Consider the following 24678-nt stretch of genomic DNA (forward strand, 5'->3'; position numbering starts at 1 on the left):
CATTAGAGATGTCTAATGTTGTTTTATATTTTTTGCGCACTATGTTATTCATTAGTGTAGCACTATGCGAGTTTTGTACTGCAAAAGTTTTGCAACATGAGTTAAGGTGTCTGTAATCCAAAACTAGACGATATGAATTGTCTGGTTTGGAGACAGGAAACAAAGGGTTGTTCATTTGTGAGGTGCAAGTTTCAATCACCCCCTGGTATTCTAGTTGATCTAGAATTTCTTTTACCTGTTTTTTAGCTTCTTGCTTGATTGGATACTGCCTTTGTGCAGTAGGTTGTGATTTTAACTGGATTTTGTGAGGAGGAGAGTCCTCATCCCATCCTACATGATTTTTATATAAAGCAGGAGCTTGAGCTACTGCCCACTTTCTTGCAAGTGTATATTTTTTATGAATTGGAATATGATTTGAGAAGGCAGGCATAATTATTTCTTCGCCATGTGGGCACTCCCTGACAAACTCTGGTGGCCAATCTTTTTCAGCTAGAAGGATGTCATAGCCCTTGGAGAGATTATCCCAAAAAAGGCCCCTTATTTTCCTAGTCTTATCCCCTTCTATACGTAAAGTTATTTCATATATTTTGTGAGGTTTGCTAACTCTGGTGTCTGCAGTTTCCACCTGAATGTATTCATTTGTGTCCACTGTCTCCAGATGATTCATAAGGACTTTGCGTGCTATGCTCACTTCTGCTGCGCTGTCTAGCATTGTCTGAGCCCACTCTCCGTTTTTCAGCTGTGTCCTCAGTATTCTCGGCATTGTTGAATACTTTAATACTGGCTACCTTCTTCTTTGGAAACTGTAATTTTTTATTTGGATGAGCAGGTTCCTTGTCTTTGGACTTGACGTGCCCTTCCCTGGGTTCCGATCGTCCTCTTCTTTCCGATTTCTGCGAGGAAGTCTGAAAAGATTGAGAGGGACGTGTATCAAAATCTTGATATCTATCCGGTTTCTTTATGTTATCCCTATTTCTAAGGTTGTATTTTTTCACAGAGGGCTCCCTTTGGGGAGACTTGGGTCCTTGGTCCGGAGATCATTCTCTCCGCCGAGGAGACCTTCCTCTGGACTGGAATCTCTTTTCTTTTGGATTGGATTGTTTGTTTCCATCCCAGTTCTTCTTTTGACTGTTTAGATTATTTTTAATAAATATTTTTTCAGGACTTTCAATTAGTTGGGGCTTCACTGGTATTCCACCCAAACTATCTCTACCTAGTTCTTCATAGGATTTTTCTATAATTCTGGCAATTTCAGCTGGTTGGTCTGCTATATCTGTCTCTTATAACCTCTGGCGGATCGCCACATTCGCTGCTTCCCCTTTTATGTTGGCTAGTAATATTGCCGAGACCTGCTTGAAGTCTTTTAGTAATTTCATACCAAGAGTTAAAGCGGGTTCTGGACCGTATTCGTCTTGAATTTGTTTTAGCACATCTGGTATTACTGACATGGATGGTACACCATGTGTTTTTGTGTAAATGGAAGCAAAGACTGTACCCCAAGTGTCACAGTCCTCCACGTGTGGTGCGATTCCCATTGGAAGACAGATAGTCAGAATCCTGTGTTTATCCACAGGGGTGGTGTCTGGAAACACCGCCTCTATTTGGGTGATTTTTTGTGCTAACCAGAATGGTATTTGTTCCCGTTTAGCTGGTACTTTACCTAGGCAGGACTGTATGTTCTGTGGTGTAATTTTATTTGTGTTCCCCTGATGTGGGGTCAGCTGTGGAATTTTAACTACAGGTTGGATGGTTGAAGTCCGCATTACATATTGGACTAGTTGTCTATATATTTTAATTAATTGTTTTAGTTGTACTAAAACATCTGCTGCAGACATTCTTTCGATGTCTGGATGTGGTGTGTATCCGGCTAGGACCGGCCACGTTGCTCCTGGTCTACCTAGTGGACCGAGCCTGGTGATGTGATTATTATGTTTTAGGGCGCCATTAAACAAGAGCAGATGCTCTTGGAATTTAAGTGGTACTTCCACTTCCTCGAAAGGAGTGTAGGTATCCGGTGGTTCCTCTATTTTATAACAGTGGAACTCCTTTGTTATAGCATTTGCTGCTGGAAAGTTTATCCATGAATAGAATACCTCTGTCTGCCGATATTCGTGTGCCTCAATTACGAATATGACTGTACCACCTCTTGGTGTCAGTCCATTGTCTATAAGTTTTAACGTTATAGATCTTCTTATGTTGACCGGGATGAGTTTTATATCCGGGTCTGCTCCTTGCATAGTATTATCAGCTTCTATTACTTCAGCTGCTAATTTAGCTCTCTCTCTTTCATCATCACTTTCTGCCATTTTACCGACAGGAAGGTTTTTCTGTTTGTTTGCAGATCAGGTTCCTTATGGAAACAAAGATTAGATGCACAATATTTTGGAACAGTGTATCTTTCAACGTTGATTGAACCAAGAGCCATACATAGGAGTTCCCTCCTGCAAGGTTTGGCGGATTTTACCTCTCACCCACTCCAGACGTCTTTGGAGTATTATGGGAAAAAGGGTCTGAGTGAAAAAGCACGACTGAGTTACTCTAAAGTCTTGCGTTAGTTTTATCGCCTATCCAAACACGTTGGGCGCCATGTAGTGTAGTTCCTATTATCCCAATAGGCTCTGCGCATTGGAATAATACCTCCAATAGTATAGACCTAGACCAGACGTTAACTAGGTCGTCTACTGTCGATATTAGACTTAAAGTTTTGGGTTTGCCAGCTAGCTCAGAGTTCACTAGAAACTTTCTCGAATAGGCAAGGAGGAGTTGAACCTCCCTGGATAGACAAGAAGGGATTTAGTTTCTGACAACCATAGAACATGACAACTTTGCTCTCCCCTAATCAAGAGTGTATCTCTAGGGGAGGAGCCTAGCTCGCGACCGAGATGGCCGCGTTTTAGCTCGGCTCCGTTCAACCGCCTGCTTCTCTTCGTTTATCCTGTATTACTCCTGCCCCGGGAAGCCCTACTTGCTGTGTGTGGTATTCAAGTCGCTTCGCCGACACTTACCCGTTGCTCCGGTGATCCTGAGTGCTGTCGATCCTGTGCAGCGATCCCGCTCGGAGCCTCCGGGGCGGACTGGCCGGACCTCACTGCGGCGCCGAGACGTTACGGAGCAGGATGCTCGGCCCTTGCTGGCGCTGTGGAGCTGGACGAGGGGGCTGATGTGCGAATTGGCCGGCTGTGCCCGTTGGCGACCCGACTGGCCTGGGCCCAGAGGTACGAACGCTGCCCCTCGCGGGAGAGCCTACTCAATTGTTCGGCTGGGTCCCCCTTCTGTTCCCCGGCCCGGCCATTTTGAATTTTTCCGCCCGGGCCCGGAGAACGGGGCCGGCGGCACGGGGGGACCGACGGACATCCTTCTTCTGTTGGCTCTCCTTCCTGCCTTGGGGCGCCTTGCCGCAGTTCGGCTGACCTTCCTTTGCTCTGGTCTTACCCCGGCCGGGGTCCCCGAAGACCGAGGACTTGCTGGGCTCCTAAGATGGCGGCCGGCCCTGGGAGTCTCTGCCGGGCCTGGGCGAGCACTGGGGGCCCGCCGCATGGCCCGGATGTCGGATCTTGTACAGATTTTCCTACGCTTCAAGTTGTCCTGGATGCACTGATCTCCTGGCGGACTTCCGTGGCGGCGCCTGTTTCCGCTGTGAGGGCGGACCCTCCTTCTGAACTGTGTGGGCCCCCGTCATCAGGTTTGGCCTCCTCGTTGCTGGTTGCGGCTGGTGTGCTCCTGGACTCTATGCTCCCGGCGGGGACTGCATCCTTGGGTCGGAAAGTCTCCGGCGCTCCTCGTCATCCTGTCTGGTTGCCTCGGCCCCTGGTCTGCGGTCCGCCTATCTCCTGGCCTGGCCTCGATGATCTTTCCAGTTTCTCATTGCGTCTACACCCCGGCCTAAAAGCCTGTGCCGGCCCGGCTGGGCTTGCCTCGTTCGCACTGTCCTTGGAACTCAGCCTGCGATGCGACTGTTGTGCTATGCCTTTCCTGGACCTTCAGTATTTTCTTTCACGTTTCTTCTTAGGACTGCCGCGGAACTTACTCCTGTGCCCTGTGTCCCTCACTGTTTGCTCTTTGTTTGTTCGGATGGTTACAACGTTGGACAAAAGCGGACAGGGCTGAAACTATTTCTATATGCGGTAGTCTTGTTTCTTTTGATATGTGACTGACAAGTGCTGTTGTAATGTTGTGTACTTTCTTGAGACTCCTGAAACTTATCCTAATATCATTGACTTTCCGTGGGCTCTACTCCTCCCTTGTGGCAGGTGGCGGGATGGGAGCAGTTGATCCTGTTTTTTCGCCCTCCCCCCGTGTGCGTTGTTCTCTCCTTCCCCTGTCCCTTCCCTTTTGTCTTTGTTTCTAGCCTGTTTCTTTCTTCTACATTTCGGGTTCTATTTAGGGCGACAGGCACGCTGCCGGGGGGTAGGCCATAGCCCTCTGCAGGGGTGTAGGGTGGGCTTGTGGGGTGGGTGGGAGGGTCTGTTGTTGTTTGTGGAGGGAGCTTCTGTCTCCTCCTCTTTTTCTCCCTTATTGGTTCTATGGCCCTTGTGTATCCCCTTTTTCTGGGCTCTGTCTCGCCGTCTACCCCCCTGGTGTCTTTCTGGTATATTTGTCCGGTTTTGCAAGGTGGGGATTTGCTATGTCTGTTTTCCTATTTTGTGATCGATTTTGTACCGGACTTTCGTTTTTCCTGTTTTGTCACCTGGGGGCGGGTGCTTGGGTTGGGGTCCCTTCCTTTCTTTTTCCCCTTTTCCCTTCCCCCTCCCCTTTTGTGGGGTTTTCTTCTACCTGGGGGTGCGTTTCGTATTGTTTTGGTATTTGGGTCCTTTATGGTGCTGATTGGTGGGATGGGTGGTGGCTGCGGTGGGCGGGCAGTGGATAGTGTGCGCAGTTGCCTTTCATTATGCTCGTGGTTTTGCCCGGTACTTATTGGTATACCTCTGTCGTACTTGCTTCTCCTGTGTCTATAAGATCGCTGTGTGGCTGCCCGCCGCGACCCCGCCCCTTTGGTTTGTTTCCCGGCCCGCTATGCTCCTGACCTCTCATACCCGTTCCTTTTAAAAGAAAACTACCTTTCTATTTGTTTGCTCCTTAGACTGCTCTACGATGCCTGTTCTTTCCCCTGACTCGTTGCCTTTGTATACTGTGACGATTGGTGTATGACTCCTGATACGTTTACTATGTGGTGGCCAGCCCTGGTGGGTTGTAGGCCCGTATTTGTGAGCTTTCTCTGTCCAATAAAGGTTTTCAAAAAAAAAAAAAAAGAGTGTATCTCTAGAGTCGTGTGAAAACAAAAGACAACTTATTTTACTCAGTCAGTACGTGCATTCTTAGTTTCACCAGATTGTAGAGAAAAGGAAGAGACGGGCGTGTTCAATAAAAGATGTTATTTATTGATCAGTCTCTTTTCTCGTACAAGAGAAATGGATCGATATTATCGCAATACTTATGGTTAAGTAAAGTGCATACAATAAAAGCAGAATTATAAAATAATACTGTAAAAACATTGATATGGTTTCTAAGCCATACGTTATTTAATATGGATAGAATATATTCATACACATATACATTTAACTAATCGTACTCAACTGGTGCTTCTAACCACGCCTACCCCAGTGTACCTGACCTAAGCCTAATACGTGGGCGGGGATAGAAAGTAGCAGTTTAAGTTAAGTTTGTTTTGCCAAGTGACTGACTCAAGAATTCTCTGCAAGGGGTCATTCAGCTCCGTACCTGAGGTCTAGGATGGTTGAGGGATAGTATCTCTCGTCTGAGGTCTCGATATTCCAAGCTGCCTGCGAGGGCTGCTCGGAAGCGCCGGAGCTGGATTTCTCGGCAGGAGAAAGCAGCGTCTCGTTCTCAGCGCGTCAGGAAGGCGGGGCAGCTAGTGGGCTTCGCTCTCTGCTGGGCTTCGGCAAGTCTCGCTGCTCCGATCTCGTCACCACCGCGTGTGTTTGCTTAAGGCAATATCGGTAATATTTATACCTGTAAGGTGCCGAGATTGACGTAAGGATGGACATAGATACGTCAATAAGGATGTCATACGAACTGGTCGTTAGCACATTCTTATGCTGAAGTTCTCGGTGAAATCAAAACAATGGCCGCGGGGTTTTTCCCAGGTTGTCATAGGTTTGATTTGTTTTGAGAACTCCGTAAGCCTTATCAGGGGCTGGAGGAATATTGCTTGTCTAATTAGATGGCAAGCGTTATGACCTAATCAGATAACGCGCTCCTGTGCCGAGGTCTGGCGTAATCAGATAACGGTTTCTGCATCATGGGATGGCTGCTAGTTAACTTGTTAACCAGAATAGGGTCAGGAATAGGGGGATCGATACAGAACCTATAGGAATACATCACATTACTGTCCACATGCTCTCTTGGATGTAACAAAGTTAGCATTTCCCTTGTGTCATATAATGGCAGCTGTAGCAAAAAGTCACTCAGATCTGATTTGGCTCTGTAGATCGTCCAAATCAAAATAATCTATGAATATTCTTAAATTGTAACGGTTAAGATATTCTTGTCATTAAAACTGGGCAATCCTCCATACACCTTTTTGAAATGTAAATATGTAAATGAACTACTGAATGGATTAACACCAAAATACAAAATGGTGTATTCTGAGTAAAGTTCCACCTTCATGCTAAATAGGGTCTAGTGTTATTCATCTGTATTTCTGTAACAGGAAGAGCAAAAATTATTTTGGGACTTAAAATTGAAAATTCAACTTGTTTACCTGTTCCTTTAACTGTGAAACCCTCGCCCCAACCAACAGGTGTGCATGAAACCTATTCACACCTGACTGTCCGAAACCAACTTGAAACATGCTAAAAATGTGCAGATTTGATAAAAGGCAGCAAAGTTATTACCTATTAGCAAATACCAAAAAACTCTCCTATTTTTACATACTGGGCAGGGTCCATTGGTTGGTGCTTCATCAAGGAGGGTCCTGCAAGGGTGGCCTTGTCAGGTGTGTTCATTAATTCTTTGAGAGCAGCACTGCCATTGTAAAATGAATGCTTTTTATACCTGGTGTGTGTGTGTATATGGGTGTGTGTGTGTATATATATTACCCAATAGCAGATGCCACTGGGTAGTTATAGTTAGGTTAGTGTTTCCAAGGTAAATATATTTTTGTCTTTGTAATAACTGTAGACCCATTTGATGAATCTCCATTAAGCTTTCCAAAAAGAGTGCTCTTTTATAGCATTTTTTTGTGGAGTTTTAAATAGCGCAAACTCGACCCGAAGGTGTCAGAGCACTTTACATGAGTGCCAGTTACATTACAGATAGACACATTCATTTTTTTTGTTAGAGACGGGGAGATACAGGTATTGGTGCATCAAAGGAAAAACCGGTTGCAAAGGGGCAGATTCTCAGAATCTGCCCCTTTGCGACCAGTGTTTTTGCATTTGGGAAGCATCATACCAAATGCAAAAATCGCAATTTAAGAAATCGCAAAATTGCGATTACTTAAATTGTGATTGCATTTAAGGAATCTCAAATTGAGATTCCTTAAATGCAATGCATCAAAGAAAAATAACTAGCGATTTCGCTAATAGGGGGAGCAAATTACCATGAAGTTGAACTTCATGGTAATTTGCAAAAACTTTGAAAAATGCACTAAAGTGCATTTTTCAAAGTTCCACTTTACACACACACACATGCCCTTGGGGCATGTGTGTGTGCAAGATGTTCTCATATGCATATTTCAGGGGTGCAACAGGGTGTCCTTTTGACACCCTGGCACCCTTGAAATTGCATTCTCAATTTGCGATTCTCTAATTGAGAATCGCAAATTGAGAATGCCATCCCATCATTCCTATGGGCCTCTAGGCCCATAGGAATGAATGGGGAGGTATTCCTTAATTGCAACTCGCAATTTGCGAGTCGCAATTAAGGAATGTTTAGAAATCGCTATTTGTTTTGCAATTTCTGTATGCATAGCCTTTTGCTATTCCTTATTAGCGAATCCTTATTTTTCGCTAATAAGGAATCGCAAATGCCATTGTTGATGCATCTATACCACAGTGATTTCTCCAGAATCACAGATTGTTGAGCGTCCCTGCCGAGACTTGAATCTAGTTCCCCAGCTCCGAGATCAACCGCCCTAGACATTAGGCCACATTATCTCCCCAATTCTTCTTTAGGAAGCCTCACTGCAAAAACAGCTCAACGGAATTACACTAAATTTGGCAGTAAGCTACATCCTGGTCCACAGACTGTGCTATTTGTCATTTGGTGTAAATCTGTTCAATCGTTTTTGAGAAGTTAAGGTTAAAAAATATTTGTATATCTGGACAGTTGGGTTCAAGGGACTCTCGCAAGAGCCCCTCCAACCCAAATTTAAAAATAGACCTTTCTGATTGACCCAGGGAGCATTTTTTCCCTTGGGTCATCTTGGGCTCCCATCCCATGTGGCTGAATTTGATTATTTAGGAGAGGGGTTATGCTGCCCGCCTCCCCAAGCTATATTTGGCCCCGGTGACTCCATCCCAGGGGCCAAATGAAAATAAGTAATATGGGGAGAAGGGGCACACGGCCCCCACCCCCTTCATGAGCTGTGTTTGATCATAGGGAGCTGACCTCCTGGGCTTTATGTAGTTTAAAAGTGGTGGGGAGCCATCTGGTCCCCGTCCCCAAGCCATAAAAAGGCCCTGGAGACCCCATCTCCCAGGGCCTCTGCTTAAATTAGAATTAAGGGGGCCATGATGGCCCCTGGCAGCCCACTCCCCGGTGCCGCATTCAATAAGGGGAGAGGGCATGCGGCCTCACTCTTCGACCCATTATAGGCCCCTGCGAGCCTTTCCCTGGTGCTGAAATTTACCAAAATCGGGGAGGGGAAAAGACCATGGGCCACTATCTTTAGAGAAACAGAAGGGGGCGCGCAGATCACCTCCCTAAGCCTTTTTATACTCTGGGACCCCGTTCCCTAGGGCCGTCTCACATGCTATTGCATTGGGAGCCCACCCCTTGGACACAGTGTTTTCCCTGTCCACACTGACGTGGAGAGGGAAACTTGTACTCCCACCAAACAGGAGCAAACACTAAATCTGATCCCAGCGACCAGCAGCTTTGAAAATACTCCTGCCAGCTTGGAGCATATTGCTCTCACCCAGAGGGAACAGCTATTTATACTGCTCCCTCCAGGCTGGAGCTAAATCTTGACCTGTTTACATGCCCCCACTTATCAAAAGTCTGCTCCCTGCTGGCGGGAGCATATGCAACCCTTCGGCCTGCTGGAGCAGACTCAGTGCTTACTCCAGCCAGGCGGAAGCAAACACAGGTTTCCCTGCCATGCCGTTATTGGCAGGAAAACTTCTGTGTTATGGGTGTTAGCTCCCTGGGACGTAACTTGTGAGGCCCCAAGAGACGGGGTGCCCGGGGCCATTAATGGCCCCATCCCATTTTAGAAAATTAGCAGTCCCGGGGGATGGGTCCCCAAGACCTTTTCATCGATCAGGGAGGGGGGCCCAAACCCTTTTTTTTGTGAATTTGTTACCCAGGGCTTATAATGACTCAGAGAGAGGGTCTGCGTGACCCCCACTCCTTTTCCAAATGGATTTCAGCCCCAGGGATGGATTCCCAAGGGCTATATTGGCTTGGTGAGAGGGACCACGCACCCCCTCCCTATATTTGATGATTCGGCCCGCACAATGGGGTCTTTGGGGCCAAATACTGCTCAGGGAGAGGGACAAAGCAGCCCCATACCCTTATTAATGAATGGGGCGCTAGGGGATGGTGTCCCTTAGGCCAAATATGGCTTGGGAAGTGGGCTGAGGCCTCCTTCCCCTTAATTGCACAATGTGTGGAACCCTGGCCATCATTTTGTTTCTCGCTGCCTTGGTATCCCATGGGATTTTGGCAGAAATTGATGATTCTTTTTTGATTTTGCCCTAGGGGAGTCCCTCCGGGTCCCCCTCATGGGACCTGTGGTGGGCAGGGTATCCCTGCCCTGGCCCTTATATCTTTTTTTTTTACAAGTACAGAGCAGGGGACTAAGTCCCTGGGCCAATCAAAATGCTCTAGCAGACCACACCATCCAGATATCTATATTTATTTGAACCTTAATTTCTCAAAAACTACTGCACTGATTTACACAAAATCACAAAAGGTGTACTCTCTACCAAGATCTAGCTTCATTACAAATTTGGTGTCATTCAGTTCAACAGTTTTTGATGTAGCCCAGTCTAAAGAAGTCTATGGAAACTCATAGGAAGTTTGCTTTTTGCCCCCCGTCTTTTTTTCTAGTCCTGGGAGGAGTTACAAAAAAACTCTGTGAGATTCTGCGGAATTCTGCAAATGAGCAGAAATCAGCACGTGCACTGTGATTTACGCCAAAATCTTGTACTGCGCTGGAAATCATGGTGTGCCAGAGTATGCAGCTTCTTGAGTTGATTTGACTGCTGCTCAAGCGGCAGCTTTCTGACTGTGCGACCGCCTGCATTACAAAAATATTGCTGGGTGCCTTCCTAGCGACCGAAAACCTTGCTAAGGGATGCCAAATCATACTAACGCTTGCCAGGCTACGGCTGGCATGGATCAGATGTAGGGGGTAGGAGTAGGAGTGGGGGAGGATGCAGGATGTAGGGGGCAGGAGGGGGAGGGAGAAGGGGACGCAGGTATGAAAAAATAAAATAAAAACGTACCTTTTCACTGCTTCCTTGCCATGTCTCTCCTCCGTAGTCCTCCCTCCAGGCCTCAACAGGAAGCACACCCAGGCTCCCAGTCAGCCAATCACATCGCTGCCTTAGCAGTGTTGTGATTGGTCTCAGCGTCCTATTTCGTGCTCAGACCCTGACTGGGGGCCTGGGCATTTACTCCACATAGGCTGTAATGCAGCCTGCATGGAGAACATGCGAAGTGTGCAACATGCGACTGTTTTGGCGGTCCATCCCTTCTTTTCTCTATGCCCCCTCTTGACGGATCACCCCAAAACTTTCCATACACAAACTACTCACTACTACTTTTTGTGATGCTAATAACGTTGGCACTGTTTGATAACTTTTTGCAAATTTTTATTTTAAGTTCATCCACCTCAGCTTCTAGCGGGAAAGTTTCAGTCTGATCCATCACGTGCGGGCTGAGCAAAAGGGGAGGTCCCCAAGCACTATTTTTCTATGCATTTCCATAGGGAATTTCAGACAACGATGCAGAGAAAACGGCTGAACAGGATTGCTCCAATTTTGGGAGAAGTCTACATCTTTTCTCAGAAAGCTTATTTTTTGTGATTGGCTCTAAATCTGTTCATCTATTTTTGATACGTTATGGTTAAAAAATAGCGATATTGAGTGCGGCAGGACTCCCACAGGAAAAAAAGTTAATATAAAGCAGTATGTTTGGCTAGGTCCACTGGAGCAAGGGCTAGTCCCATGAACCAACAGCTTTGAATGGCTGGCCTCAACATGAAGAGAAATGTTGCGGCCACCATTATAGGACTCAGTGACTCGTTCCTGAATCCTAATAAATACCCTGACCCTGTAGCTCTTGTGAGGTGTCCCAGAGGGACACTATGTGGTCAAAATGTAAAAAACTATTTACAGTTGTCATAGTTCCACGGGAATCTTGTGGGAGTACTTTGGTCACAGTGTCAGGTAGGGGTTTGGCTGCAGACATATTGTAATAAGATCTTACTTTAGATTAAAAAACATACAAATTAACATAAAAAAGCAAAGGTTAAAGTGGAGTTATACGGAAATGAGTACGATTTTAACCCACGTTGAAAAAAACTTCAAAATTCACTGAAAAAAACAAAGGTTAAAGTGGAAGTAAAACGATTTTTCAAGCTAACTACCCTTGAACAAACATGTAATATTAAAACTGCATAACAGGTGCCGTTTGTAATATGTCCTTATATTGCATTGTAAGTATTCTGGGGACATTTCATAGCCATGATGCCTTCGACCACAAAGGTTTTGTTGTCACCAGTACCGCTTGATGGAACATTGGATCATTTTACAGAGTATCTCACCCCCAACACGTGCTCTCTCTCTCTCTGTCTCTCTCTCTCTCTCTCTCTATATATATATATATATATATATATATATATATATATATATATATCTCCACCATCTGTCATCACAATCCCAAAGACGACAATCCACGGCACCCAATTGCTTTGAACTGATTTATTTCAGCAAATGCTCACTCAACGCGTTTTGAGAACACAAGTTCTCTTGTTCACGAGTGAGTTTCGGCCCACCGTTGCTTGAGGCTCGGGTTGAAGCGAAAATACGAGTTGGAATATATATATATATATGTATGTATATATATATATCACCTACTGGCGGTCGCCAGTAGGTAGTTATAGTTAGGACCTAGTTTCCATAGGAAATCCGCAACATTCTATTTGGAATAACTTTGGCGCCGGTTGACGAATCTTCGAGAAATTTTCAAAACTGGTGGGGCGCTCAGGTCCACTTCTATCCATAAAGTCTCGGGGTGATTCGTCAAGCGGGGGCCGAGAAAAAAGGGGGGTCCAAAAACGTGTTTTCCCCATGCAATTTCCCATAGGAACCTTTCATCGCAGCTACAGCCTGAACTGCTGAACGGAATTACACCAAATTTGGCAGAAAGGTAGACCTTGGTTCAGAGTCGTGCCTTTTGGATGAATGGTGTAAATCCGTTCAGTAGTTCCTGAGAAAATCCAAATTAAAATCACATACATACTATGGCCGCGCAGGATCCGCGCACCCTGCCGAGCACGAGCTGTATGCTAATTGGCTGTCAACACTCCAAACCAGGAAGTGTTGGCAGCCATCTTTTGCCGTGGTAGAACCGAGGCACAAGAAACCTAAGAAAAAAACGTAAAAAATGCGAAAAGGGGGCAGGGTAGAAACACCCTGCGCCCTAGGCCTACTTAGGGAGTCCCACAAGGACCCCCAAGGACCCCCATTTTTTTTGTTTAAATCGACAAAATCCGCACAGATTGCGTGTATCCTGCCTATAAAAAAATGATGCCGGGGGCAGGTCCCGGGGGCATTTTGAAAATAAATAAATCCCCCCACACTGCCCTGGGGACTGCCACCCCCGGGGCAAAGTATGAATAATTGTGGGGGCACACGGGCCCCGAACCCTGGGGACCGCCACCCCCAAGGGCCCGACTTAATTGACATTGCGGGGGGCATACAGCCCCCCACATTCCTGGGGACCGCCACCCCAGGGCTTTTTTTTATGAATAAATACCCTGTGTGGAGGTGCTCAAGCCCCCCCCCACACACCCTGGAGACTACCACCTCCCCGGGGCACTAAAGATTCAAATTGGGGGGTCCCTGGCGGACTCCCCAGCCCCAAGGACACCCCCCCCCGGGCTTCGTAAAATATGGGAGGGGGACTGCCGGCCCCCCTCCTGGATCCTTGGCATGGCCCTGGGGGCCGCCAACCCCCAGGGCCCGCTCCTGCAGTGTCCCGGGGTGCCCACCCCTGGACACTGTAGTTTGCAATGACAGGGCAGGAGCCTTGCGGCTCCCACACTGTCATTGCAAACTGCTTTGCTTCATTGAAGCCAGAGCAGGGAAACCTGCTCTTGCTTCAATGAAGCAAAGCAGATTGCTTTTCTATATGGGGAGCAGCATGTTACCTGCTCCCCATGTGGAAAAGCAATGCCGGCTCCCACAGGACAGGGGGAGCTGGCTGGGACCAAGGGGGGATTTGGGACCCTCCATGCTCCCCAACAGAGAGGGCCAACCCCGGGAATGGGGTCCCTGTGCGAGAAGTGACCCGGGAGGGAGGCCGCCCCCATCCCCAAAAGTAAAAAAAAATAAAAAAATAGAAAGGCTAGGCCCCGGGGGATGGGGTCCCCGGGGCCATAAGTGGCCCGGGAGGGGGGGCCACATGGCCCCTATCCCCAACAGTTTAAAAAAAAGGAAAAGGCCATGCCCCGGGGGATGCGGTCCCTGGGGCGATTAAGGCCTCGGGAGGGGGGTCACGCGGCACCTTCCACATTTTTTTAATAAAAAAAAAAAATTAGGGGTAGGACCTGGGGGATGGGATCGAGCCGGAGGCCACGCCCCCTCCTTTTATCACTCTGCAAACGCGCCCCCTGGTGCGTTTGCAGAGGGGGAACAAATTCCCCTTGAATACTGGGGGTCCCTGGGGGCCAACTAGCCCACCAGAAAACTCCAGGATGCGCCAGGGGGCTGCGTTGCAGAGAGGTGTTTTGAGGCCACACCCTTTTTTACACCTCTCTGCAACGCAGCTCTGTGGTACTTACTTGAGGTAGCTGCTGGGCTAGTTGCACCCCAGGGACCGTCTGTATTCAAGGGGAGTTAATCCCCCAACTCAAAACGCACTATGGGGCGCGTTTGCACAGTGGTGAAGGGAGGGGCGGGGCCAGAGTTCACATGTGTGCAAACACACCCTGTGGCGTGGTTTAAGTTGGGGAATTCATTCCTTGTCAATCCTGAGGGTCGGTGGGGGCCAACTAGCCCACCAGGTACCTCCAGTAAGCACCACGGAGCTGCACCCTGGTGCATTCTGTAGTTACCTTTTGGGGTAGTTGGCCCCCAGTGACCCACAGGATTGAGGAGGAATTCATTCTCTAACTTAAAACGCGCCACAGACGTGTTTGCAGACATTTCACCTCAGGCCACGCCCCCTTCCTTCATCACTGTGCAAACGCGCCCTGTGGCACATTTTAAGTTAGGGAATTAATTCTCTTTCAATACTGAGGGTTCTCCAGTATGCGCCAGGGAGCTGCGTTGCAGACAGGTGTTCAGAGGCCACGCCCCTTTTTACACCTCTCTTCAATGCAGCTCTGTGGCGCTTATTGGAGGTACCTAATGGGCTAGTTTGACCCTAGGGACCCTTAGGATTCAAGGGGACTTAATCTCTCAATTTAGAATGGCCACAGGGTGCATTTACACAGTGGTGAATGGAGGGGACGGGGCCTGAGGTGACGTGTGCAAACACGGCCTGTGGCGCATTTTAAGTTGGTGAAAAAATTCCCCTTCAATCCTGAGGGACCCTGGGGGCCAAGTAGCCGACCAGGTGCTTCCAGGAAGCGCCACTGCGCTGCTTTGCAGAGAGGTGGTGCAGGCCATGCTCCTTTTTACATCTCTCTGCTACACAGTTCTGTTGCGCTTACTGGATGTACCTAGTGGGCTAGTTGGGCCCTAGAGTCCCTCAGGATTGAAGGGGAATTATTTCCCAACTTAAAACACGCCACAGGGCGTGTTTGCACAGTGGTGAAGGGAGGAGATGGTGTAGGAAAATGGCTCTATATATACTGGACCAATGTAAAATCAGCCGAACTACGAATTCCGATTTACTAACCTGTTATCAGGAGAGACGTCAGTGCTGCATTATTGAGCCCAGTACTGATCCTGAAAAGTAATTCTAACCATACTTACCACTAACTTGAATTTTCCTCCATAGGCTAACATTGACTGGTTTCACTTGGAAATTCTTCTAAGTGTGGAGTTTTGGAACTTTAAAATATCCTTCTAAAATCAGGCGAACTACGAATTCCGATTTACTCACCTGTTATCAGGAGACCACAGTGCTGCATCTTTGAGCTCAGTACTGATCCTGAAAAGTAATTTTAACCGTACTTACCAGTAACTTGAATTTCCTTCCATAGGATATCATTGCCTGCTTTTTGCTGAAAATGTTTCTGTGTCAATTTTTGAAACTTACAAATATTCCTCTGAAATCAGCCGAACTGCAAATTCCGTTTTACTCACCTGTTATCAGGAGAGACCTCAGTACTGCATCTTTGATCCCCATACTGATCCTGAAAAGAAATTCTAACCGTACTTACTCCATAGGATATCATTGCCTGCTTTTTGCTGAAAAAGTTTCTAGTGTCGATTTTTGAAACTTACAAATATTCCTCTAAAATCAGCCAAACTACAAATTCCGATTTACTCACCTGTTATTAGGAGAGACGTCAGTGCTGCATCTTTGAGCCCAGTACTGATCCTGAAAAGTAATTTTAACCGTTCTTACCAGTAACTTGAATTTCCTTCTATAGGATATCATTGCCTGCTTTTTGCTGAAAAAGTTTCCAAGTGTCGATTTTTTAAACTTATCAAATATTCCTCTAAAATTAGCCGAACTCCAAATTCCGATTTACTCACCTGTTATCAGGAAAGACCTCAGTGCTGCATCTTTGATCCCAGTACTGATCCTGTAAAGTAATTCTAACCGTACTTACCCGTAACTTGATTTTCCTTCCACATTACATCATTGCCTGCTATATAAAATATATATAAATATATTTAAAATATATAAAATAAAAAAAAAATATTAGAATTTCAATATGTTTCAAAAAAATTTTTTCAATTTATATTAAAAATATGTACCGTAATTTAAAAAATAAAATATCTAAAAATAAATAGTTTAAAAAAATTTAGTAAATCAGTATCAAAAAAATAAATAAAACAATTTAAACATTTAAAAATTGTCATTTACAAAACCTTTGAAATTCACTGAAAAAAACATAAGTTTCAGACATGTTATAGTAAGTAATTAGCATTTTAAAAACCTTTGAAATTTACTGAAAAAACCATGGGTTTCAGACATGCTATAGTTAGGAATTACCATTTAAAAAACTTTAGAAATTCACTGAAAAAAAACATAGTTTTTAGGGATGTTATAGTTAGCTGGACATTCCACTTGTACAAAACCATTGAAATTCCTCCATTATAGTTATACTACACTATAAGTCGCACGCCCGCAGTCCACTGCTGTAGATGTCACATATTACATCATTCATGACATGGTCAGTGACATCACTGATGACATCACTGATGACATCAGTGTTGACATCATCCACGTGACAATCTGCTACAGCTCATCATACACTAGTATAACACTCATTATAAAATATGGAGTACCATATTTGAAACTATTGACACACCAATACAAGTTTCTAAAAACCCACTCAGGGATTCCTATATCTCCACACACATCTAAACACTTACCTATAGATTCACTCATACATGCTAACAAAGATCAATAGAACACTATTAAATATACTTATACACCTACATCGACATTACACACCAGCACACATCCTATTCACTTATGCAGTCATCCTACTCACTTATACAAACAATTGACCATACTTACATTTAGTACGCTACACACTTATACAAACACCAGTTTATTTATTCATATAGATAGTAACTTATAATTAGTGTGTTATAAAATCACTATTACAAGTATACAGTTTTTGATACAGTCACTCATACAATCACTGAGTCTTATGTATACTTATTTATACTTTTTGTTTCAACAAAAGGGGGGATGAAGAGGGACAGTGTTTAGAGGGGTCCAGTGTACCTGTCCAGAGAACATGTAACACAAGGAATTGTACAAAGTTCCCCTGATAAAAAGTCTATAAAGGAGTCTCGCTCTCAGTGGAGGTAGTGGAGGAAAGGGAAGTATGGGACGCCACAGGGTCCCTTTTCGGAACTAAGAAACCTCATACAACTATAGGGCTGGATGACATGTCTCATTCAGCCCTTTGTGATGTTGTTTGCATCATCGGCTTCCTGCTCCTGCGTCAAGCCGGCGCTGCAATGCTTGACGGGTAACACCGTGTGTTACTCTCTGTCGGAGTTCTTTTGTTCCTTGCCGTAATATTCTGGTGTGTGAGGTACAAAAAACAGGTGAAGTAGTGAGCGGAATGTGAGTTAAAAAAAGTTGGGTAGTCCACTAAGAAAACTTTATTGGTGTGGCTAACCACTTTGTTAAAAAGTGAAAAGAGGGGTATAGAGGCCCAAGGTAACCATTAGTATGGCCTCATTTCAACCCTCCAACATGGTCAACATGTTTCATGCCCACAAGGGGCAATTCTTCAGGACCAAAACAGTGCTCATATACTTAATAAGTGCTCTTGGGGGAACCTCAAGAGTGTGGTTTATACAACCTTGTTGGTCAATGCCCGGAGTTTAGCCAGAAAAGTACTGTCACACCGTCAGACCTGGGGATACAAACAGGAAACATCAGTATCGTATGTCATTAGTTGCTCAGAAACTAAGCTTTTTAAGTATCCCAGAAATTCGTAAAAATGCAACACCCAAGCATCAGTGATTCACTCGGTCACGGTACCGTTGGGTATATGCAGGGCGTGTGAGAGAGAGCGAGAGAGAGAGACTCTTTATAACCAAGTGGTCCCAAGCAAAAGTTATTTGGGAACAAGAAGTCTTTGGGGTGTGTGAGCAAAGATAACCCGTTATGAAACTCAAAATATGTTGATATTTGTAAGGGGAACATTACATGATAGTAATTGCGCCTCGTGTATCAAACAAAAATAATAATAAATCGTTAACATTAAACATTGAAGGGCCACTGTCCGCCAGGGGGGGACCAAATATTATATAAATATAATTATAAATGTGTGCTTAACAGATGGTCTATCAGCACTGGTGCTCGGGGCTTACCAATGTCAAGGCTGTCTCGATCTGCGCGGCTGATTCGGGTGGGGCGTGCGCTAGAGGAATTGACCTGGGGAGACAATCAGCAAGGTAAAAGTGGGATCAACCCATATGACCCAACTCATAGATGGGGAGATAATGGGGGCGACGGGGTCACCAGAGGATCGCTAGGGGCAACGTCCCGTCAGGCTGAGCCGATCGGTATGGCTGGGTCCCAGTCCCAGTCCGCGGCTCCGCTCGCCGGAGCCCGTCCGCGCCACCCAAGGGTGCCTCTTAGCGAGAGGGCGGCCGGCTGTCAGGCAGGGCTGTGTGTTTAACGGACAACAACAACCAGGTGGCGGGCCCGGTTCGCGGGACAAGCAGAGCCGCTGGGCCCGACGGGGGCAGTCACCATTGACCGCAGCCGGGCGGAGAAACCTGCCTCGAGCCGTCTCCTAGGGGGCCGTCAGCGGGGCACAGAGGTGAAACATGGGCGGAGGCCCTGCAAGCTTACCTTAGCCACGGCGGAACGGTGCCGTTAAGAACCTACCCCCACTCGCATCGGCGTGTGGTAGAACGCGAACCAGCCGGTAATGCGCTGGCATCCACACGCCGGTTAAATGTCCGGTTGCTAAGCGTAGGGGGGGCGGGCGGCGGGGTGTGTCCCATGACGCGTGAGCAAGGTAGCCAATCAGGGGCTTCTCAAGGAAGAGACAGAGGTTTGGCTAGATGTAAGGGATCGTGTGCGAAGAGGTACAGGGTTTAAGGAAAGGCACACGTCTCGTCAATGGGAAGCCACAGTCACACGGCAGGACAGCCCGGTATTGGAGTTTGCAGGCGGCCCTGGGGGCACTCGGGGATAACGGGGGCGGCAATAGTGAGCAGTCCCTCGTTGAAGGAATCAACAATGACGCCGGGCGAGTGGTGCCCCGCGAGTAGCTTGGCCCCAGTGGAGGTGAAGGGGTGATGAGGGGGGGGAGGAGAGAAGAGAGGAGTAATGGAACATAGGATGCCGGCAAATGGCCAGGCAAGTCAGTCCACGGAGCAGATGCCATGGTTGCCAGGCTAGGGGGACCCTGGTGTAATGGTTGTAGTTGGTTAGAAGAGTAGTGGTTGCCGGTGATACCATCGAGGGTTGAGTGGACAAAGAAAATCCAGTCCAATAGGGGCGCAGGGGTGCACCAGAAGTACTAGTATGGAATGGTACAGTAAGTCTGCAGTCGATGTCCGGCAGTGACATCAATCTTGATAGAGGCGATAAAGGGCAGGCCAGAAGGTAGTTGGCTAGCTGATTCCAAGGGACGGAGTCATTCAATCCGCATGTGTCTAATTGCAAACGGTGCACCCACCTCTGTTCCAGTCTAAACAGTGATTGTTGACTGATGGATGGGTGGCATTCAAGAACCACCCATTGCATGTTGTCTGCTGAGTGTCCGGCTTCCTTACAGTGTTCATACAGCCTTGTGTGAGTCTTGGCACAACGAATGTTGCTGTTATGTTCAATTATCCGTGTTTTCACAGGGCGCATCGTCACCCCCTAGGAGACCGCTCGAGGCAGGTTTCTCCCCCCGGCTGCGGTCAATGGTGACTGCCCCCGTCGGGCCCAGCGGCTCTGCTTGTCCCGCGAACCGGGCCCGCCACCTGGTTGTTGTTGTCCGTTAAACACACAGCCCTGCCTGACAGCCGGCCGCCCTCTCGCTAAGAGGCACCCTTGGGTGGCGCGGACGGGCTCCGGCGAGCGGAGCCGCGGACTGGGACTGGGACCCAGCCATACCGATCGGCTCAGCCTGACGGGACGTTGCCCCTAGCGATCCTCTGGTGACCCCGTCGCCCCCATTATCTCCCCATCTATGAGTTGGGTCATATGGGTTGATCCCACTTTTACCTTGCTGATTGTCTCCCCAGGTCAATTCCTCTAGCGCACGCCCCACCCGAATCAGCCGCGCAGATCGAGACAGCCTTGACATTGGTAAGCCCCGAGCACCAGTGCTGATAGACCATCTGTTAAGCACACATTTATAATTATATTTATATAATATTTGGTCCCCCCCTGGCGGACAGTGGCCCTTCAATGTTTAATGTTAACGATTTATTATTATTTTTGTTTGATACACGAGGCGCAATTACTATCATGTAATGTTCCCCTTACAAATATCAACATATTTTGAGTTTCATAACGGGTTATCTTTGCTCACACACCCCAAAGACTTCTTGTTCCCAAATAACTTTTGCTTGGGACCACTTGGTTATAAAGAGTCTCTCTCTCTCGCTCTCTCTCACACGCCCTGCATATACCCAACGGTACCGTGACCGAGTGAATCACTGATGCTTGGGTGTTGCATTTTTACGAATTTCTGGGATACTTAAAAAGCTTAGTTTCTGAGCAACTAATGACATACGATACTGATGTTTCCTGTTTGTATCCCCAGGTCTGACGGTGTGACAGTACTTTTTGGCTAAACTCCGGGCATTGACCAACAAGGTTGTATAAACCACACTCTTGAGGTTCCCCCAAGAGCACTTATTAAGTATATGAGCACTGTTTTGGTCCTGAAGAATTGCCCCTTGTGGGCATGAAACATGTTGACCATGTTGGAGGGTTGAAATGAGGCCATACTAATGGTTACCTTGGGCCTCTATACCCCTCTTTTCACTTTTTAACAAAGTGGTTAGCCACACCAATAAAGTTTTCTTAGTGGACTACCCAACTTTTTTTAACTCACATTCCGCTCACTACTTCACCTGTTTTTTGTACCTCACACACCAGAATATTACGGCAAGGAACAAAAGAACTCCGACAGAGAGTAACACACGGTGTTACCCGTCAAGCATTGCAGCGCCGGCTTGACGCAGGAGCAGGAAGCCGATGATGCAAACAACATCACAAAGGGCTGAATGAGACATGTCATCCAGCCCTATAGTTGTATGAGGTTTCTTAGTTCCGAAAAGGGACCCTGTGGCGTCCCATACTTCCCTTTCCTCCACTACCTCCACTGAGAGCGAGACTCCTTTATAGACTTTTTATCAGGGGAACTTTGTACAATTCCTTGTGTTACTTATTTATATACAACATCTGTCACATACACTGCCTTTTATATTTCTACTTTGTTGGACATGTATCATTGAGAAATATATTTCCTCATCACCACACCCATAAAGAGATTCACTCACCCAAGCAACTTTCCACATACAGTCTTAACCTCATATACCTACTAAATCAACTATTTACACATCTTTGGGCAGTCACACACCTCCCACCCAACCACACACACATTCACTATCCCATACAAATACTCACTTCACTAATTAATAACTAATATAGACTTTCACATAGCTAGTAACCAACGTATGTCGTAGTTTACACAACAAGAGAGAGAGTGATACAGATATTTACACCGTTTATTCACTATCCCATATATGTAGTGAGACACTTTAAATTAGTCACTTAGACAGTCAATCACAGTGGTCAATCACAGTGCTACTAAATCCTCCATCCAGACACTTATACATCCACTCAGTCTTCAATGGGGATTGCTATATATATAATACTTATTTAAATATCGAACTAAACGACATTCACTGGATGATGTCATCAGTGATGTCATTTGAGATGTCATCAGTGATGTCATCAGTGATGTCACAGACAATATCATGAATGATGTAATATGTGAAATCACAAGCAGTGGATTACGGGCGCGCGAGTTATAGTTAGTACAACTAACTATAACGTAGGAATTTCAATGGTTTTGTACGAGTGAAATGTCCAGTTAACTATAACACCCCTAAAACCGATGTTTTTTTCAGTGAATATATATATATATATTCAAACACACATATATTGTCAACTGTCGCTTTTCCTTTCTTGATTGATACCAGTACATTTAGATTTATTCTCACAAATGTTCTTTCTGGGTTTTTTTACAGCTGGATTTTGACCTGCTCGGACTTCCTGGAAACTATTACGTTCCTGTCCATGGGTATCGAACAGCCATGCTTGCTCCCACCATGCTGCCCCATTCACCACAGCTGCAGCGGTTACCTTTTACAACACCAATTTGGCTTAGTTTTCCATCATATGGCCTGCCATTGTCAACAAAGGACGAATGGAGCTGCATCTATACCACCCAACCTAATTGACAGTCTTCTTCCTAAATTTTATACAAGATCTCAGATGGGATGTATCAGCATTCTACACCTTCCAGAAGGTTAACTTGGGCTCCAGTGGCCGACCATTGCTACTTACTATTCACGGAGAGACATGAAACAATAGATGTAGCCATGTTTACAGACAGAGTGGCCAGGGCCAAGGACATGAGGGGCAGTCTGGCATCAGTTTCTACCTCTAGCCTGTAGGAGGTTTGTCAAATCTTCGAGATACTTTTCTGAACCAAGCCAAGACGTTCTAGTAAACCCATCAACATTAAAAGACAGTGGTGATGAACACCAAGGCTATCCATGACAAGGTATTACCAAAGCAAGGGTTTGTACTCATGAACCATTGCTTACTACAGCCCTAACCATATACAAAACCATATACAAAAGTGCCAGAACCCTGGGAATAGCATTGTCATGGTGCTTCTTGAAACATCAGAGACTAAGAACATGAAACGTATTAAATGTTTATAGGGATGAACTTGGTTGGAAGAGCACATTTGCCTTGGCCTTAAATCATCTGTGGACAAAAGCCATGTTTGCAGTAGGCCCTTGTTTCTGTGTTATTGGAATTTTCTTATGTAAAGGGTGAATGCATAGCGAATGAGAGCAAATAACTGGATAGTGCAATGACAATGTGGACAAACAATCACTGCTGACCTCAGGGCACCTTCTGTGTGTTTTGCATTGCACATGTGAAGGATGCAGGTCACCTGCTGGACTCAAAGGACCAGATTTAGCAAACAGAGTCTCTCATGCACTGCATTTAGTGGAAATCGTTCGCACTGAAGATAATGAGATTAGGTCAAAGATTAAACATGTTTACTGATCCTTTTTGGACACTTTAGTATCTAAATAAAAATGAGGACATGGAAAGTGTTGTCAGTGGTAATGATATGTTTCGACCATTTTTATGAGAGTACTCTCAGTGACCTAAGGACCAGGGGCAAGGCAGTGAGAGTAGAAATGGATAATGTAACCCCAGTAGACACTGGGGCAAGCACCCTTGGTCCCCAGGAAAAATCATGTTGAGACCAAGTTAAAGGCTTGGCCAAGAATGCAAGGGCCCCTAAGAGGATGCCCAGGGGGAGAAAAGAGGGGTTAGAACCAATATGGGAAATTGAAACGTCCACTGATGCAGGGCCCAGTAACTTATCTCCGGTGAACAATTGGATGAATGGTGGCAGAGTAGAAAGTAACTTGAAGAGAAGGGATAAAAGTCCAGAGAATAGCCCTCAGTCTTTTTTAGGCATACAGGATTGTGGACACCTGGCTATACCTAGAACCAATGGGCCAGGGAAATGGGAGGAAATGGGGTAAGAAGTTAAAACCCCATAACCGCTCGCAGCTACTATTCTCATTTGCTAAATGCCCCAGCCTAAAATATGTCAGTACAGATGACTTAAAAGAAGTGGGGTTTTTGGTTAATGCTAAAGGTGAGGAAATAACAAAGGTCTTCCTCCACTCAACTTTGATAAAAGTCGCAATGGGAAGCTGAGATGTTAAAGGAAGGAATCAGAATAGTAAATAGAGAGGACCTGAAATTGGATAATCAAGGGCACCAATTCCTTAGAAACCATGCAGGGTTGGGAGAACGGCAAATAAAAATTATCTCATCTGGACGGAGTAACAAGGAAGGCCTGGCAATTACAATTGTTCCTAAAAAGTTAGGGTGGGGGAGGAAGATGTCTTAGACGGGAACAGGTACAGAGAGCTGGCGTACCTAGACCAGGAGGAGGAGGGGAAACTGAGCAACATCGATTAGGAAACTGGGTCGTCGCACAGCCTGCGCATCTTGTCTTGGAATGTTAATGGCTATAAAAGAATATGGCCTCAAGAGATTTTCAAAAATCTCCTCGGAAAGACCGATATCATGTGCCTACAGGAGACATGGCTGTGCGACGAAACCCCCGTTACGGAAGGTTTTGCCAGTCACATAAAACCTGCAAGAAAGAATAAAATGGGTAGGGCTTTAGGTGGTCAGATGACGTTGGTCTCCACAAGGTTAGTGAGAGATATCCTCCATCTCGATTTAACATGTATCTGGGCATTGGGGAGCAGAGTGCTGATCCTAAATAACAACACAAGGGGTGAAGGTGTTTGTATTATCAACGTGTACATACAGAAAGGGGAAAAACATGAACATAAAGTAGAGCGGGATCGTTTAAAAAAGGATCTA

General features: G+C 46.1%; 1 protein-coding gene across 2 annotated transcripts in view; it reads left to right on the top strand.

Annotated features, from left to right (window-relative positions):
• Positions 1-23391, top strand: part of LOC144769432 (ALX homeobox protein 1-like) — a 131625-nt gene extending 108234 nt beyond the window's left edge. The window contains exon 5 of one of the 2 annotated variants that reach the window (XM_078653528.1): positions 22272-23391. In XM_078653528.1, coding sequence (XP_078509654.1) covers positions 22272-22484 — 213 coding nt within the window. In that variant the 3' untranslated portion in view covers positions 22485-23391. The remainder of the gene's footprint in view (positions 1-22271) is intronic. The other variant, XM_078653535.1, reaches the window with a different exon arrangement.
• The last annotated feature ends 1287 nt before the right edge of the window (positions 23392-24678 follow it).

This window comes from Lissotriton helveticus, chromosome 1_1 (assembly GCF_964261635.1).
Source record: "Lissotriton helveticus chromosome 1_1, aLisHel1.1, whole genome shotgun sequence".
NCBI lineage: Eukaryota > Metazoa > Chordata > Amphibia > Caudata > Salamandridae > Lissotriton > Lissotriton helveticus.